The sequence below is a fragment of the Pelecanus crispus genome, chromosome 13 (genome assembly GCF_030463565.1).
Source record: "Pelecanus crispus isolate bPelCri1 chromosome 13, bPelCri1.pri, whole genome shotgun sequence".
NCBI classification, from domain to species: domain Eukaryota; kingdom Metazoa; phylum Chordata; class Aves; order Pelecaniformes; family Pelecanidae; genus Pelecanus; species Pelecanus crispus.
Window position 1 is genome coordinate 15,495,739 of NC_134655.1, and position 19,189 is coordinate 15,514,927.

A 19,189-nucleotide genomic window follows, 5' to 3' on the forward strand; every position below is an offset into this window, starting at 1 on the left:
AGCAGAAAAGTCGATGCATGGACTTGCAGTAGCAAATTTTGGGAGAGGGATACAATTTTTGCACAAGCATACTTGGTTCCACATCTACCCAAAAGTACACTTCAAAGGACGTACTTTTTATTCCGAGTTATTTCTGATTTCCGGTGATGCTTGAGCAGCCGCTCGGAGAGAACTTGCAGAGTTCATGGCCGTTTTGAACACATGTATCACAAAACTCTAGACATCCCCCAAGAACACTGAGGTCAAAAAGGGAGAGGCCCTGTGAGTCAGACCAGCTTTTTTCAGCTCACAATTTTGGATTTTTGTGCCTCAGATCCAGCTGTATTCTAATGAGCTCTTTTTTGAACTGACCCCAGCCATCTTCTGAAGAGCCTATAATTATGTCAGTTGAGATGTAAAGTATTGACAGGAGCTGCTGCAAAATCAGAAATTAAAAAGGAGGAATCTCACCACCAGTGTGGGGCAACTGAGGACTCTTCTGCTCCCAAAAGGGACAATTCCCCACAGCCCCATGCTGCTAATTACTGCTGCCTCTTGTTGGACCTAGTACTCATGCAGCCACACCATGCATCAGCGTCATTTGTTAATCTGAGTTAGGGAACACATACAGAAAACAAATGTTAGTTGGGTTTTTTTAATGCATCGGCAAACTCTCTGCATGGCCCTACGATCACTAGCTTCGGTTGCATGGGTGGAAATGGCAGGAACGTACGGCCAAGGGCAGATCACCAGCATGACTGTAAATCAGTTTACACCAAGCATGAAGCCATACCACAAGTACTTACTTAACAGATCATTTTAAAGATACCTCAGGTGCATCTATATGAGTTCCAGTCACTACAGCGTAGGCATGTTGTCTAACAAGAACATGAGCAAGCATGAGATTTGCAACAGGAAGATGCAGGACAGGACAGCAGCTTGAGAAACGGAAAGTCTCGGGTAGGTGGTAGAGATCAAAGGCTTTGGCAGGAGTTCTGATTGCCGTGCACTAGGACGGGAATGTGACGACAAGCCGAATGCTCGAGGAGGAGGAAGAGAGACGGGGAAAAACATTTCAGCTGCCTCTGACAGCGGGCAGGTAGCCAAAAGCATGAAAACCATTGGATGTGCACTTGGCACTGGCTCTCCCAGGAGAAAGAGTGGACAAAACAGAAAGAAGGAAGGAAGGAAAACATCAGCAAGGAAACCAAAAGCAAGAGAGAGGCCGTCATATCTCGGATCAGCTTTACTCTACAAAGGTCATCACTAGCTGGCATAGTCCATGCTGGCTATAGGTACTCACACTGTCTGATCACAGTCACACAGCTTAAATGTTCCACGTCCTGGAGCTTTAAGCCCCAATTCTGTTTCCTTATAATTGCAGGCCCTTGGGCACTTTCTAACAGCAACTAGGAAATTTGCTAAATCCTCTTCTTTTCCCAGGAGTACAAAAACAACCAGGCAGAAAAGCAAAAAAAATCAATATTAACACAGGATATTCCCCACCTTATCATAAAAAGATCCGCTTCCCTTTTTCTAAAATGAGTGTCTAAAAAGCAGATGAACTCTTGCAAAACTCCTTGAAGAGCTGCGTAAATACTGAAATGTTCTGTTGGCTTATGAATAAGTAATTTTCACCAATGAGTTTTGGTTTGCCTTGAAACTTAGCTGAAGTTTCCTGTCTGCTGGATCTGTACTATTTTTATAATACCTGTATTTGGGTGGCAACTAGGAGCAAGCTTGCTAGCTGCCACAAAAACCTAGTTCAGAAGAAAAAGCCTTATCCCAAATGTTTTCTTACCCTGCAACATATCAAAATATCACTTGCGTGATATTCCCACTTCTGTGAAAATTTGGGAAAACTACTTGCCACGTCATACCCATAAAGTGAGAGCAAAATTGCAAGTGACCATACTGTGTTTGGAAGGGGCTGAAGCAGAGGGCGTTTGGGGAAGTTTGTAGAAAGAAGAATCTGTAGCAGTGGATCAGAAAAAGAACAATATGCATTTTTAGTACAGATGAGAACTATAGAAATGACCTTAATTTTGCAGGAGGGATTTTGGAAAGAGGAGTTCTGCCAGGGAGGATTGAATAACTGGGTTTAACATCAAGAGAACTAGCCGGGGTCGTGCTAACACAGTTGCTTTCCTGGTGAGAGGATATGAGCGTCTTGGGCGCATTTCAATAATAGGAGGAGCTGAGCTGTAAAAGGAAAATGACTCCCAAACCAAAACCACGATCTTTCAGAGTTTATGGCCGTGCTAAAGTGCAGCGTGAGGGGAGTTGGCAGGGTGTTGCGGGAGGGCGCAGCGGGGCACCTGGCTGCAGCCGGGGAAACAGCACCGTGTGTGGGGCCCGGTGCGGGTCGGCCCGGTGCGAGGGGCCCGGTGCGGTGGGGCCCGGTGCGGGGGGCCCGGTGCGGGGGACGGGGGGCCCGGTGCGGGGGGCCCGGTGCGGTGGGGCCTGGTGCGGGGGACGGGGGGCCCGGTGCGGGGGGCCCGGTGCGGTGGGGCCTGGTGCGGTGGGGCCTGGTGCGGGGGACGGGGGGCCCGGTGCGGGGGGCCCGGTGCGGTGGGGCCTGGTGCGGGGGACGGGGGGCCCGGTGCGGGGGGCCCGGTGCGGTGGGGCCTGGTGCGGTCCCTGCAGAGGGCGCGCGGGAAGCGCTCAGGGTCCCCGATCGACGCTGAGGTTCGGGGTTTGCGGCAGGGCCCCGGCGGGGCTTGCGGAGGGCCCCTGGAGGCACAGAAGGCTCCGGGGGCAAGAAAAGGTCTCTGTGGCGCGGGTGCGGGAGGCAGCGGTGGCCAGCGGGGACCGGCAGAGCAGCCGGGGGTGACACATGCGGCGACACAAGGGGTGACAGCCGGGCAGCGGGGGCAGCGCGGGGAAGGCGCGGGAACCTCCCCGGGCGGCTGGAGAGACGCAGCCCGGCCCCGCGGCCGCGGGCAGCCCTGGGCCAGCGGTGTCGGGGGCGGAGCACGCCGGCAGCCCCGCGGCGGGGACGGGGGCCCATCCCGGGACCGGGGGCGGGAACCGGGAGCCCCTCCCGGGGCGGGCGGGGCGGCGCTGCCCAGGTACCGGGGGGCGGACCGCGACCGCCGCCCCCGGCCGCCGCTCCCCGCTCGGCTCGGGTTACCTGGGCGGGCCGCGGCCTGGCTCTTCCCGTCTGGCCCGGCCCCCGCGACGGGAAGGGGGAGCGAGGGGCCGTGCTGGGACGGCCGGGACGCCGGAGCCATGGATTCTCCCGGAGCCCCGCTGCGCTGCCGGCTTCTCCTCGCCGTCTGCTGGGTGGTCGCCGCGGGGACGGCGGCAGGTAGGCGCGGGCAGGGGAGCGGGACCGGCGGGCCGGCCGCCAGCCCCGAGCCGCGCTCGCCCCGCTGCGCTCCCGGGCGCTAGCCCCGTCCGGCGGAGCCGGCGCCGCTCGCTGCTGGCATGAGCCGGGGCCGGGGCCGGGACCTTCCCCTGCGTGGGTCGGGCGGCCGTGGGAGCTGCGCTGCCCGCTCGGCTGTGGGCTCGGCGCCTGTATCTTCGTGTGGTTAAGTCCAGTGCTTTCACTTTGTAGTAGAAATCGCCCGAAGCGCGTCGGCTGCGTGCAAGAGCAGTGCCGGCCGCGCGCCCTGCCTCTTGCCGGACAGAGCAACGGGAATGCTTAAAACTGCATTTCTCTCGTTGTGCGGCAGCGTTCGGCGGGGTCGGCAGAAATCTTTTAAGCTCTGTCTGCGGTTCCCGGGACTGCCTCTGCCTCGGAAGCCGAAGCAGAAGCCCCCGGCCCGGGTGCCGGTGTCCCGCGGGGCGCCCGGCGCCGGCCGCTGTCTCGCGGGGGAGCCGCCCGCTCGGGCGCCTTGGCCGCGGCCTTCGCCGGGGCTTGCGGTTGCCCCGCTTTTGGAGGCGCGGGCGTCTGGTGGCAGGAAAGATGTGTGTCCGTGCGTGTCCGTGTGCGTGTCCGTGTGCGTGTGTCCGTCCGGGAGGGTTGCATAAGAAACGGGGCTCGAAGCCCTATTCCTTCTGCCTTTGCTAATGTTCTTGCAAAAATACAGTGGCAAACATCAGAGAATTGTGATTTTTCACCTGGCTACACCTCGTTGTGTAACTATGAAATCAACCTTAAGAACTTAATACAAGAGAGCAAAATGCAAACACGGATACTCTACAACGCTTTTACGATACTTGACGCCAAGTATTTGTTGATGTTTCCACAGTACCTCTTTTAGAAATAAAATGGTCTTTATGCAGGATTGCCTCGGCTAATCTCTGTTAGTTACTGCTGCACTTTATTTTCTTAGAAGTGTCACTGTGGTTTGTTTTTTTAAGAGTGAAATAATTCCTTGCCTATCTTTCGTACTTGGTCTTTGAGTAGTTCTGTTAAATTGCTGTGGCGATGAGATTTTAATAACAAAAGTATTAGACTGTGTGTGTATTTTATACAACAAAAGTATGAGACTGGCCAAGCCTATGAATAAAAGCAAATCTTCAGCTGAATATAACATTAAAGCATGAGCTTCAGAATTATGTAGACTAATCTAAAACCCACTAAATTTAAACTTTTTATGCTAATACAATTTATTGATTTATTTCTAAGCCTTGAACATTCCCAGTTCTTACTTTGTGAGGTTAGAAATGGGCAAGCTTAAGCACAATTACTTCTAATCACACCTATTAAAAGGAAACATGTAGGACTTCAGAACGACTATCAGGGATGACACTACTTTTTTAAAATGGTTGTAGCTTTTTCAGGCAATAAAAAGTGTGATCATGAAAAGACAATGCTTGGAGCTGTGTAGTCTTGTTGAATTTTTTTTTTTTTAATGTGATCTAAAGTACTCAGTATTTGCAAACTTAAGCCCCTGATGCTGTTCTTAAAACCCATCATAATTTTTTGTTAGCGGAACAGGTAATAGGCAAAGATGTTCTCCCTGGGTTCTGTTTTCTTAGAGGAGACTGTATTTTTATAAGAACAAAAATTTCTCTGCTCCCAATGTCAAATACGAAACTGAACAAACAAAAAAATTTCTCAAAAGTTTTTAAGTATTCAAAAAAGCTAAGCATATTCAGACTAAAACAGTAAATCCTAGTAATTATTTTCTGTGTGAGCATATGTTATCCGCACATACACACGTGCAGGTGGTACCAGTGTCTGATCTCTACCATTGCCTGCCTATGCAAAGGTCTGAGAAAGCTGCAGGAGTCTGCTGAATTTTCTTCAAGCTTTGGCAGCAAACGCTCTCCGGAGAAGTAAGATAATGGTGTCATGGACGCTTTGAGCAGAATTCTTGCTGAAAGAAGCTGTTGCGCCAGCAGAAGAAAATGGGGCTGCACCGTGACCTGGATGGGAAAACTGATCTCAGGGGAATTACTCTGCCCTTTCCCTATGTGCTCCCCAAAGTGCTGGGGCAGGCTGAGCCTGGTTTCCTGGGACGAGCAAGTTTCCAGTGATGAGCAAGGCCTGCAGCCCTAGTTGATGTCAGTTTGAAGTGTTCGTGAAACTATGGCGTAACAAGGGTGCTTTCCTTCCACAGACAAATAGGTGGTGGTGCCTCAGTGATGATACCTGTAGATACCCTTGAGAAGCAGTCTCATTTGGCCTCTTATTTAATATCTCCTAATAGTACACATTAGAGTAGCTCTTTAAAAAAAAAAAAATTTTCACTTCCATTTTCTTAGAGAATTACCAGTTGGTAATTTTTTCTAGCATTGGAGTCTGACATATACTTTAATTTTTCCTGGCAGTTTTCTGTCATATTTCCCTTCTTTGTTTTCTAACACAACCTTCAAGCTGTGTGACTGGATATTGAGCAGTCTGTGACTCAGTGCAAAAGAGTAAGGAAGGGTCAAGGCACAAATGGATTTATCCCAGCAACTATCTCTGAGTCATGGCTCTTCTGCTTTTGGGGAGGTGAAAAATGTACCGCTGAAGTGCGCCAGCAGTAAATTACTATTTGTCCAACATCGGTTTTGCTCACTGTGCCAAAGCATAGCATTAAGACTTTAATAGGTGAGTAATTGAAAAAGCATTGTGGTTTCTTTGTTTTTTTTAACATTCTCGGTTTTGCTTGGATTGGGCTAAATTGTGGTTCTAATGTACAGCTGTCGCCTGCAAGATGTAATCGCTTGTCTTTTTAATGTTTCCTCTCTAAAACTGCATTGATGGATAATTTGGGGATAGAATAAAGTGTTAATTGCTCCACAGAATGTATGTGCTATTTTTACTAAAGATTCAGCATGTGATGCACTCGCAGCAGAAAAGACCTGAAAAATGAGACTCATCTTCCCTTCACAAGCATAAGTTTCATTACCACAGCCACTACACTGTTGCATGCTGCAATTTTTTTTAGAAATTACTTTTCAATTATTTTTTTGTGTCCCCCTTTTTTACAATTATTTAAATGATTGACGGACTGAGATAACAGGAATAGTAGAAGCAATTTAGTGGGCAGTAGCTTATCTGATAGTAAATATGAGCTGACGAAGTTGAGAAGTCATTTGTGTTCTTTTCTGTTGGAGAGTTAATAATCTGTCAGAATTACTAAAGGTAAAATGTGGACCAACAGGATTGTTACACTAATAACTAATAATGTCTTTCTTTCAGGAGCAAAAGTTCTTCCACCTCCATCCAACCTGGGCTACTCATTTATCCAAATCTGCACCCTGAATTGGACGTGGAACCCCCCAGAGAACGTCAGCAGTAGCTGTGACTTGGAGTATGCCAGCGACATCGTGATTGATGAGGTCCCTCAGGACAAAAGAGTAAGTGCATCGCCTCTTTAAATCTGCTATGCTCCAGTAAATGTCTTCTTGTGATAAAACTCTGTGTGTGTAAGCATATATACATATATAAATATATAAAAATACACTTTTAATATAGCCTTTAATTCTTGTCATGGGATCAAAACCTCAAAAATGAGTCATACCAGCATGTGGGATCTTCAGATCAGAAAAATCTGTCTGTCGTTCTCTGATAACTGAGCTGCTACCGATAACACAGAAGTACCGTAATAATAATGTGAAAAGACTTGTTTCAGTCTTTGCTTGTGTAGCTTTCTAGAAAAAATAAAATGTCTACATGGCAGTCTACATCCTTAAGACTTAAATGGGAAATAGCAAAGGCTGATCTTTGAACTCAATTTGAGAAAGAGGCATGCACATTAACCTTGGCGTAGCTGTGATTTCACAGTATAGCGTCTTTTGGAGGTAGTGCCAAGTATTAATATATTCCCACATTTTCCCTGTCCCTGCACTTACAGTTATTCATGGGGGTTGTGTTGTGAAGAGAACATGGAACACAGTTGTTCCCTGGAACAGAAATTGTAGAACTTCTTTGTTTTGGGCTTTTGTTTTTATGTCTGTGTTAGATGGTTTGCAGCCCAAATGTGGTCCTTGGTGTGGATTAACAACTGTTTGGTCACGACTGAGAGCAGCATTGCCATGGTACTGAAGGGGCTGTAGGACAAATATCTTTATGATTTATTGCCAGCAAGATAATATGCTATCGGTCCATAATTCCAAACCATCAGAATTTGAAGCCTTGAATATGCACCAACTGTGCAGTTGGCAGCACCGCTATTTAGGATGCGGTTAAAATCGATGTGATGCCTGTTGAAACAGTCCTTTGTTGTTGAGCCCAATTACCATTTTATGGCCTGATGTTTACAATGGCCTGTTCATGGTGACTGCTGTACTTTTCTGACAGCTCCAGGATGTTCTAGACTTGAAGTAAGGCTGTAGTTTCGCAAACATATGAGCTGATTTAATGGCTTAACACTGCTAAAAGTGTGATACTTCATTTTTGACATCCCTTTTCTCTAATGATCTTCACTGAACCTTTAGATGAGCCAGTTGAACTTGCTAACTCAGCAGAAACCTGTTTACTTCTTCTGATGGGTTCATTAACAAATAAACAAGTTGAAGGTCTGCTTGGTTAACGAGCTGAATGAGTTTGTGGAAGGGTCTAACAGATGTTAAGGTCAGCAGCAGTGAAAGAGTCGCGGAACAGTGGTTTCGTGTGACAGGGTGAACCAGACTGCATATCATCTTGCTGCATCTTCTTGCGTTACAGCTGGTAGAAACTAGTCTGTTCATTGCTGTTTGATGATTTTTGGGGGTTTTTTTGTATCCTGTTTCCAGTTAAGTAAAAGACATCCCCCTAGCCCAATAAAAGATGCTCAAGAAAGCACATACTGTCTTCTGAAAGTGGAAGCTCATGGACTACTTGGGCCTGATGTGGTGTCACTGTATTTAATAGCCATTTGTAGATTCGTTTTAATAATTTTTTTCCTTTGCTCCTTAAATCCATGCAAACTCTTCTCATTGCTTTTTGGTTACATCTTCAAATGTTCTTTCTTCTGTTTGCTGCACACACACAGAAAGATGAAGATTAGATCTGTAAACTGCTGTTTATATAGCTGTAGTATAAACGTGCTTATTTTGCATTATCCATGAAGACTTACTGTAGGACCATTTCCCCTGATGTTATAGTTGTTCCCTGGTCTCTGTATATGGCCATTGCTCATGTCTACAGGTCATTGGAGTAGAAGTAGTTTTCCTTTGGTGAGTTCTGAGTGCACCTGATGAGGAAAAAGAAAAGCTAAGTGATGCTGAGACTTCCCATGTTGTCAGGCACTCATTTCATTTGACTTTGAGTTGCAGTCTTTCTGAGGGGCTGTAAGGTATTCATACGTTAACAGTAATTGCCATGTGTCTGATATGGTATGCCAAATGTTCTGGTTTTCTTTCTACCCCATCTAAACCCAGGAATGGAGTAAGAGTCACTTCCGTGTGACAGACACGTTCTTGAATGAGGAAATGCGTTTCAAAGTGAGAAGTGAATGCAAGTACGATAACACCAGCGAGCCCAGCCGATGGGTGGAGACCTCTCTTCTGCCAAAAGGTAACACATGCAGCGGCCAGACCTGAGGTAGATGTGCCTCTCTTGGCCTGAGGAGACCCAGCCTTGGGTTTTGTCCTTGTTTAACAAAATATCGCAGAAATATATCATAGAGAAATAGGGAGATACCAGACGCAAGGGCTAGTTCAAGGGATAGAGATTAAACAGAACAATTATACTACATTTAAACACAGCTAGAGTCTTCTGATGCTTAAAACCTTACGAGCAAGCTTGTAAATTGTAAATGCTCTTCCAAGGCAATGATGTGATTGCTGTCATTCCTCTTGTCCCTGCTGTGCTGTGGTTGTGGCATAAGAGATAACTTAGGTTCTATTAAGCCTGCTGACTTCATGACTAACATCTAAGTTTATTTTGTATGATTTTTTCTGTGCAAGTGTAAGTCCCTAAAATAACCTTACATTTGTCAGTGTTAGAGGGATGAATCTAGCAAATTTAACAACTTGTTGAATAAATAAGTGACTTACTTAAATAATCATAGTAAAGTTCTCTCAAAAGAGATGGCTGGGGTCTACAAAGCTGTGTATAGCAAAATGAATAGAGAAAAAATGGTTTTTTGTTTCTTGACAAGTCCATAGCAAAATTGTTAGGAAGCAGACTTTAAGGAACAATGTATTCTGCTGGATGCTGGAAGTTAGGAGGTACAGCAAGGAAATAGAGCCTCTTCCTTGAGTAGTAAAAGTCTGTCTAACCCAGGAGTGGGACTCAATGTGGATGAAAACCACATGTGGACAGGAGAATCTGAGACCTTATCAGGCTTGTCTGCATGTATGTCAAAAGGGTATTCTGGAAAATCAGGGAAGCAGATCATCCTTAGGACAGCATGTACTAAACAGGTTGGGGCTTTTAAAAGTCTGCTTGCAGATAAAATATTTTTAAATACTTCTTGGAATAGGAATATCCTCTTAGACAGTCGTTACTTCAAGGAGAATGCAAAAGTAGAAGGTAGTTTGTGGTTTGCTCTCAATAAAAGTCTGGACTACTGATAAAATTAACTTTTTTTTTAGTTCTTAGAGACATTGTGACTTGTTAAAAGGAAAAAATACCTAATGTGCTGTAATATGATAATACAGTATAAAGAACTTTTAGCATACAAAAATGCAAGACTGAATACGAAAGACTTTATTCCGTAATTGCTCTGCCTGGGAGATACACTGACGTCTCTATTCACAATTGCTATGTACTCATTTGTACTTAGGTTCCATAATTTGGGGTTTCAGTATGTTGAAGAAGTTGAATGTCTCTGTTCAATATGGGTCTCAGTTAAAAATTCTACTTACCCCACTGTTGCTTTTGTCCATATTTAAGATCTGCAGGTATTTCCATATTCAGAACACTGAGAAACTAATATTGTATCTGGAGAAAATACTGTAATTAAATGCTGCCTGTTTTTAGCGTTGATGGCAGTAATAACTACAACAAAGCTAAGTGCTATCCCTATAATTGCCAGGTACTTTAAGTCCTTTTTAAAGTATCTGTAGTTTAATAGAACAAAATATTTTCCTGACTCAACACCTAGCCTTAGTATCAGGTAACTCTAAGTAGTAATTCAGACATGGTGGAAAATCATAGAATCGTTTAGGTTGGAAAAGACCTTTAAGATCATCCAGTCCAACCTTTAACCTAACATTACCAAGTCCACACTAAACCAATCAAGGGTAGACTAGACTAAACCATGTCCCAAAGTGCCACGTCTACCCGTTTTTTGAACGCTTCCAGGGATGGTGACTCCACCACCTCTCTGGGCAGCCTGTTCCAATGCTTGACCACCCTTGAGATTCCCTGTTATGATTAGCTTGCATTTGGAAGTTGCCCTGCTGAGATTTCAGCTGTAGCAAGCAGTAAACAACTGGAATTCATCACTGGCTATCCTGAGACAGGCAGTGCAGGCTGAGAGGTCACCCATCTTTGCCTTCCAGACAGTTTCAGTTATGTAAAAAGGGATGTTTTACTTCTGGAAATCAGTGAGAAGTTTGTTGGCAAAGTAAATCGTAAGAGACCTTTCCAACTTGCCTTGCAGGTATTCCAGGTACTGCTGCTGTTGACTTGAGCTGCGTTTGGCACAATTTGGAGTACATGGTTTGTACGTGGCGTCCTGGGGAGAATGCAAGCAGTGATACCAATTACACGTTGTTCTACTGGTTCGTATGAACTTTTTATTCCCAACTCTAAAGTGCTTTAGCGCTAATCTTTAGCTTTACGTTACATGTTTTACTTGTCTGTTTCCTGTTGCTTTGAAAGATCCCACGTCATTGTGTACAAGTTAGTGTTGGGTCCTGTCCAGCAGAAAACTTCACTGCTGAAGGGTCGAGAAGTTGCTGTTGCTGACTCTTCTTGGGAAGTTGATGTAACTATTATGTTAACCACTGGCTGCTTCTATAGCTCATTTTAAAATAACTGCTATTGCTTTCTAATTTTTTTCTAATTGTGGATTCAAAGAGGGAAGAAATAAGAACTGAGCTAGACCAATATATTAATTGCTTTCTTTGCAGCCCAACAAACATGGGCCATTTAAGTCAGAATGACTCACTAACGTATGTGTCAGCTCTTAAATGACTGGAAAATGGTATGAAAGCATTAATAACACTTAGCAGCAGTTTTGTTTGTATCTTCTATGTCATAAGTAACCGATTCACCTTGAAAGTTATGGAGAACATCTTTTTATCATCATCCATGCTTGCCAGCTGACTGCCATAAATAGACTCTTGTTCCAAAGGAACAGAGTTGTGGTGTGAGCAAAAACTTGGCAGCAAGATCTGTGCACACTAATCTATGCATACTTCTGAATGTTGATGGGGCTTGTGAAATGCCAGATTGCATTAGCTTCTGTAGAAATATTGAAGTTTTCTTTCTGAAAGCCCCTTGTTGTAATTTTAAATCAACTTTCTGTCTTTGTCACTGTCAACTCTTCTGAACTAACTAAATAAACTTTTTCCTATTCCTCTCCGGTGGCAGTCTCACAGGCTAGCTGTTTGATTTAATGCATTTGGACAGCAAACAGCAGAAAACTTAGAGCTTTAGTTAAATGCAGGGAGGACTGTTCTCTCTCTAAACTGCTACTCAAAGAAATTTTTTCTTTATTACAAGAACAGAACCAATGAGGCATTGAAGACCTGGATTTCTGGATATATGGATACTTAATGGATTAATGCTTTAATTAGAGCTATATATTTTCAACTTACCCCTTGGTTTTAATGAAAGATGTAGCTGCAGTCACAGCAAAGTATTTTGATTCATGCTGCTTAGAAAGAGAGAGACTTGTTTTTTCTAGTTTTAAAGCTGAAAACTAAGGAGACACTTGGCTTTTGGACTGAAAGATACATTTTTTCCATAATGCAGGTGAGGGTTTGGTTTTGGTTGTGTGTTTGGGGTTTTTCGTCTTCATTTTGGTTTTGTTTTTTTTCTTTTTTTTCCCCAGAAATGACTGAACAATTACCTCAAAAATCATTGCTTAGTTCCATTTTATATTCTTCTTCATTGATGTTTTCCTCTAAAACCCCATCTTTTCATCCAAAGAGAACACTAATATGACAGTAGCTTAGAACAAACGAATCCAGTCAGTGCACAGTAATACTTGCTGAAACGGAGGCTTATGAGAGCAGCTTGATGCATCTGCCTGGTGAGGTCTGCTCTGAGTGCCTTCCGTCTTCATCAGCCCTAGGGCAGGGCGGTGAGAAGGGTGGATAAAAAAGGGGTCTGTCCTGAAAACAGGACAGACAGTTTTGGTTTCCCCAGCCCCTATATATTGAGATGTGAAGCAGGGGAATGTCACTCCTGTTGTGCTCCTAAATGAAGCTCTGATGTACTCTATATCACTTTTAAATAATTAAATAAATAATTGGTTTTCTCAAGAGGGAAACCTAGTGGCATATTTTCACTGGGACTTGGGGAGTAAAGAGAAACAAGGAAGAATGTTGTCGTAGCTTCTCTTTTATTGGAAGTGAATACTGCCATTTTGAAAAGCAAATGCAGGCAATAGGTGAAACTCGACCATCTCAAGCAAGAGCTGCGATACCTGAGGCATAGCTAAAGGAGATTCATCAGCTCATTCTGTCACAGAAGTGAAGTTCTGTTGACGGGAAGTGATCCAAATTAGTTCGCTGTCTAAATTTTTTTTTTTTCTCCTTGAAAGCATTTTCCCATGTGGAAAATGTGAACCAAAGCTGAAAGCAGCTGTTATATTTGGTGCTTGGATATAAAGCCAGCCTGCCTCTCTTTCTGCTACTTGACACTCTTTATAAAAATAATATTCTTTCTAAAGCTTGAGATAAATGAGAAGCTTCTTACTTTGCTAAGCTTTACTTTTATATATGCTGTAGCGCAGTTTTAATGCAAGATCGGTCCTTAGAATTTGTAACAGGTTTAAAAATAAGCGTGCTCCTTGCTGTCCTATTCTTTCGAAGTTTAAAAAAATATTTTTGTTCCTATAGGTTTGATGGTTTGAAAAACTGTAAGAAGTGCAGCAACTATTCTGTGCACCAAGGAATCTTTGGATGCATTTTCAATCTTAGCTTCCCAAAAGTCAGCAATACTTACCCAGCTATAAGTATTTTGGTTAGAGATGATTCTGAAGAAGTTAGGCCTGTGTGTGCAAGTAAAAACCCCACCACCCTTGGTAAGTTCAACACCACATGATAAAAAATAATTAATAAAGAAGTTTGCTAGTATATCGTTGTGTTTGAGAAGCTTGCACCTCCTAAGTTGTGGATGAGACAACATGATTAGCTGCTCCCTTCTTCTGTTGATCTTTAATTTGGGAATTACATAGACAGGGTTTGGTTTGGGGGGGGGGGTGTCGTTTTCTACTAATTTTTACTCTTATTCTTGAGATGTTTTTATTCTTTCTTGACTTTTTGGTGCTAACTTTTTCCTCTTTCTGTTCCTAAACTGGTATAAGTGTAATATTATGCAATACAGGATTTGAACAATTTTTGTAAGCAGTGAAATACACTTTTTAACTAATTCTTCCATTTTGCATTTCAGTAAAACCTGCTACACCAAGACGAGTTACACTGTCAAAGATTAATGATGAAATATATGTAGAATGGAGTGAATCAGACACCTTTCCAGAAAATTGTTTATTTTATGAAGTTGAATATCACAATGGTGATTTGGACATTGCTCAGATAATTAAAGTAATTTTTCATTACTTACGGTTAACTGGGGTTTTTTCCTATGTATCTTTTATAATTTGTTCTGATATTCACAGTGACTCAAATATTTCCTGTTTAAAAATGAAAAATTATATACGCTGCATGTGAATGGGTCTGGTGCACTAGCTGGAAGTGTTGTGTGGACATGAGATTTTTCATGTAGGTTTCTGGTAGTAATATCTATACAATGCAGTTCATAGGAGTCTTCTGAATCCTTGCCATCATTTGTTTTGGCAAAGCTGTAATGTCTAAGAACAGTCTGATAAAGAAGTATACACTCAACTAAACAACACTTATCAGGAAATACACTGTGGTGCGCGTACCTGTTTGCTTCTCAGCGATACGGGACTTTGCTCTGCTGGTGTTGGGTTTTCTTGTCGTTGGTCTGCACTCTGTCAGATGACTGCCTTGTTCTTGAATGATGTGACTTGATTACCATAAAGCAAAATTAATTGTGTGTGCACACAAGAACACAGAATGTTATACAGAAGAACAAGAGGATAAAAAGACTGAGGATGGGGGGAAGAAAAAGGTGTACGCTCTTAGATACACTGATTTTAATGTACATATAAAAAGCATTGACTTCAGTGTCTGGATGTACTCATGCCTGTATCTGCATAGCCAAACTGACTGTACTGTTTGATCAGAATGGTAAACAACATGATAAATTTAAAAGGTGGCAGTCTTCTCCTGTGGAGCATATTTAGTTGTTTGTCCTACCCCAAATTTAGCAAACTCAAATAATATCAACATTCCTCAGGAAACTGGCATTTTGGATCAAAAATAAGTGAAGTTTGATCCCAGCTAGTGTGTTTGCGTGTGTCTGTAGAGGCATCACAGAAGACTTTTGCGTGGTCAAAGTTGGATCAGCATTGCTGCCCTGACAGAGAAGGGAAGGCAGCATAAATCACAGATGTTTCTCAAAAAAAAAAAAAAAAAAAAAGGCACTGTTCCAGACACTGAGTCTTAGTTTAATCATCGATGCCAAATGCTGTATGATAGATGTAGCAGTGAGTAAGTAAATCTTAGCTTCGGAATCTCTATTTAGGCAGCCTGTGCTGGTTAAATGCTACTATGTGCTTTTTTATGAATTTCAGTATTCACAAAAAGATCTTCCATCAAAACATTCAGAATACATTAGCTGCACAATAAAAATAGGCTTGTTAAATGACTGAGAATACATTGGTAGTTGAACAAGGCAAATTACCTTTTCTTTTCACCTCAGGTTGAACGTAATTATACGTCAATTCCTAGCGTTGATCCTAATAGCAAGTACATCTTCAAAGTGAGAGCAAAACCAAAGCCTGAGTGTTACAGCAGCAAGCTCTATAGTGACTGGAGTGAAGAAAAGAGTATTGGTGAGAACTATTTATTGTTCCTGCAATTTGTTCCACTTTATTCTTCATCTGTAAGGCATCTAATGCCTTTTGTCTGCAAAGTAAATGGGAGTTAAAGATCATCTTCCTATGTATCTAATTTTAGGTGAAAAGAGGGCAAGAGAGTTCTAGTCCTTCAGCAGTGCCATCAATTACTGCCTGTACTGCTGTATCTGTTGATGGGGTTGCCATGCGTGTAGCTGTGCAATAACCCCTTTCCAGTGCTGTCAGTTTTCCAGCCCTGAGTCTCGCTGGTTTTCATTTTCTTGCCCAATGTATCCACATTATAATACTGTGCTTTGAAAAATAAGTCCTTGCCTACAAAAGTGCTAGTATATTTGAAAAACATTCAGTCTGTGAATTAATTAGAGAACTAATTCATTTGTTGTCATTCTTCCTAAATGCTTCCCAAAACATCCCTAAGTTGCTACAATTTTTGTTTTCCAGGTGAGAAGACAGGCTCTACGTTCTATTTTGTTTTAATAATCACCATTCCATTAATAGTAGCAGTATCTACAATAATTCTACTAGTTTATCTAAAAAGGTAAATAACAATCTCCTTTTATTTACAATCCACTAATTCTGATTGGTCTTTGACTTGCATTACAATTCGTCTCTCTTCCAGGTAACTGTCCGTGATGTAGCATGTTTCAGTAGCAGCGGTTTTATCCGTAGCATGCATTGCACAACAAAAATGGCAGCACTGTTGTGCCTCAGTCATTAGAATTAGGTTTATAGACCACATGCATGCTCTGGTTGCACTTGGGTAGCATTGCTTGTGTGTACTTACAGTTAGATTCTTGTTGCACAGCTATTGCATCCCCCCTCTTTAAGCACTGAAGTCCAAATTCAAAGTTAAATTATATATAGTATATTTTACCAGGTATATAAAAAAAAGTCTACTTTTGCTGCTGTCTTTGTCAACAGTGAAAATTATGTAGAATCTGTCTGTGTGAATATTCCCATTTCCTTTTCATCTGGGCAGTAAAAATGAGAATTGGGCTACAGTTGCATAGAATGAAAGCTGGCTAGTGATGCCAGAGCTGACTCCACAAATTTTCTTGATCACACCCAAGTGTGACATTGAAATGGTGATTTTTAAATTAATACATCTTTCATCTAAAGCTTTTCTTTTTGATTTTCTAAAGGCTGAAGATACTAATTCTTCCACCAATTCCGGACCCTAGAGAAATTCTTAAGCGCATGTTTGGAGAGCAGAATGAGGATTCCCAGGTTAGTAAGAAGTTGTTGGGCCAACTGATCTATTGAACTGGAACCTGTAGGCTTCCAGGTTTTTTTCCTAATACCTACGTCTGTCTTAAAACCAACTGTATGTAAGTAAGTATATCATATGAAGATTTAAGTATCTACAGTAGTAGGGGTTGTTAAGAAACAATTACCCAAAGCTGAAGGGGACTTTTTTTTTTTCCCTCAAATTGCATACACTTGTCTAGATACTTTAGTAGAATAGCATTATTCTGTTATCTCACAGACTGCTAGTCCCTTAAATGTGTTTTGGGTTGGTTTGGGGGTTGGGTTTTTTGGGTGGGGGTTTTCTGGTGGTTGGGGTTTTTTGGGGGTTTTGTGGTTTGTTTGGGGTTTTTTTGGTTTTTGTTGGGTTGGTTGGGGGTTTTTTGGTTTGGTTTTTTTTTTTTTTTTTTTTTTTTTGCAACTCCATTAAACTACTTCTCCTGAACATTGAGGTCTTTCTCTACTAATTGCTCATATTTATGATGCTGAATAAAGCTCTTCATATTTGACATCCAGAAACTTATATTTTTAGCGCTTTCACATTTATCACAGTCATTTAGCTATGAAGTAAATCGGGACACTTAGCTTCTCATTGACAAAAGAACAAAACTACAAAACTAACTATAGCTGCTTCAAGCATTGGTTGATGAAAGACTTGCCATGTGCCCTTATTTCAGAAAAAATATAATACTGATAACTGAAACCCTTATTTCTAAACAAATCTAACTCAGTAGCTCTTTCTAAAAATCTGAAGGGAAGTACACTGACAAGCCCTAATTCAAACCTGGACATGAGGCAATGTACGTTGTTCACTGAACACAGTCCTTGAATGGCGGGGACCTTCTGGCTCACTGTGGCATCTCAAAATTGATGCCACCTGTGAAACGTTTGTAGAGGATAATGACTATCTGGGTGTCTGGTGCTGCATGTGCATTGGGTGTTCTCAGTTGAACAGGAGTTGCAGGAATCACTGACTTTTTGAAAATAAGTCTCCTTTTGTGGCCTCCCAATTGCAAATGGAGTCAGAGTCCAAAATCCAGTATTCTGTTTTTCCATAGAGGTATTCTGAGTTCACCTAATAATAAACTAGAACTATGTGGAAAGCATGGATCTAGCCTCCTGGTTTACTACCTTTTGGATAAACATTTCAGCATGTGTTGGTCATTATGGGACTAAGATGGGACTCTTGGCCATGAGGATCATTAAGTATGGGAGCTGTTACACTTTGTCGTGCTTTGACAAGTGCTTTGTTACTGCCCCAAGTACGCTATGTTCTTGCCTCTGAGATCTTGATTTTCCTTATGTGCTCAGGGTCTCAGTAAAAACTCTACTAAGCATGTATATCCTCACTTCTCCATCCTCCTGCCTGAGCTTCACCCATTAGCTGTAGTCAGAAGCACTCTTAGATGGGGGCCAGCCTTCAGTTCTTCCGTGTCTCCAGAGGGGACAACTCTTCTGTCAACCAGGCCTAAGCGATGTGCCTAATAAGCACAACTTGTTGCCGAGCTATCTTGGCTTTTTCAGTATAATATAGGCTGTATGTTGTGAAACGGGTCTGTCTTATTGGGCTGAAAAAACAATGCTCACCATGAAGAAGTGCTGTTAAAAATGTTGTTGTTCTCTTTCAGAGCTGTGCAAAGGATGAGTCTGTGAATGCTTACGACAAGTTAATTAAGGAAGAAGAAATTCATTCTTTAATTTTAACAGAAACTCCAGAGTGTGCTAATTCTGAAAAAGAAAACCAATAAACTCTGCTTTACCAGTGAAAGATGAGGAAACTTTAATTCCTGCTCCCGTACCTCAGGGGACAATGTAGATGTGAAGAGGCCTGCAAGACATTCACCAACTTTCACCTTACTGAGTCCTTTCTGAGCCTTACTACTCTGATGCTCAGAAGATACATCACAAACAGTGGCCATTCCTCCATCTCTGCTAGAAATACTCATCTTGGATCATTTGAGATGAGCTTGTACATAATTTTCATCTGACTGCATTGCAGCATCTCTCGTTCTGGCTCCAGCCAGCTCTGCCGTATTACTTGTCATTTGCACTTGTGTTTGTGCCTCATATTAGACTGTAAATGAGGGTTTTGGAGCAAGCACTGTGACTTCTCTGAAGTATTTGGCTTGATTTTGCAGCAGGTGAGATGAGGCTTGTTTACAGTAGATGGCTCATTAGTGCTACTACATGGAACCACTGCCAGAGCATGGACCGTTTGTGGATGGCCTGGTTTGTGTTCTCCAGGGCAGGGTGCTTTCCAGAGGGCATTTATGGACTGACCTTCTTAACGCTTCTGGTTGATGTGTGTCAGCTGTGGCCTGGTCAAACCCCATAAAAGAGGGTTGTTTTTTCTTTAAAAATGTGTATGAAAAGCCTCTCCGCTTTCCAGCTGATATTCAGACTATTCATAGAAAAGGCTTAGGTTTTTTTATCCTTTCAAGTGCCTGTCCTCAGATGCCTTGCCTTCATGGACTACTTGAGTTAATTATACTGTGTTTAAAATGATAAATAGAATTTTTTACCTGTGTTGTGCA

At 42.6% G+C, this 19,189-nt stretch overlaps 1 protein-coding gene across 1 annotated transcript; it reads left to right on the forward strand.

The window, feature by feature from the left end:
- The first annotated feature begins 3,195 nt into the window (after window positions 1-3,195).
- IL13RA1 (interleukin 13 receptor subunit alpha 1) lies at window positions 3,196-18,403 on the forward strand. The gene is made up of 10 exons (XM_075720765.1): window positions 3,196-3,289; window positions 6,563-6,720; window positions 8,725-8,860; window positions 10,896-11,016; window positions 13,306-13,490; window positions 13,859-14,010; window positions 15,254-15,386; window positions 15,852-15,948; window positions 16,553-16,637; window positions 18,284-18,403. The coding sequence occupies exons 1-10, from the start codon at window positions 3,211-3,213 to the stop codon at window positions 18,401-18,403; spliced, it is 1,266 nt and encodes a 421-aa protein (XP_075576880.1). The 5' UTR covers window positions 3,196-3,210.
- Window positions 18,404-19,189: the final 786 nt, after the last annotated feature.

Excerpts from the sequence above, each read along its gene's own strand:
- IL13RA1 (XM_075720765.1), top strand. The coding sequence starts at position 3,211 with ATGGATTCTCCCGGAGCCCCGCTGCGCTGCCGGCTTCTCCTCGCCGTC. Across the intron at positions 13,491-13,858 it reads TAAAAACCCCACCACCCTTG|TAAAACCTGCTACACCAAGA; the intron begins GTAAGTTCAACA and ends TTTGCATTTCAG. Across the intron at positions 14,011-15,253 it reads ACATTGCTCAGATAATTAAA|GTTGAACGTAATTATACGTC; the intron begins GTAATTTTTCAT and ends TTTTCACCTCAG.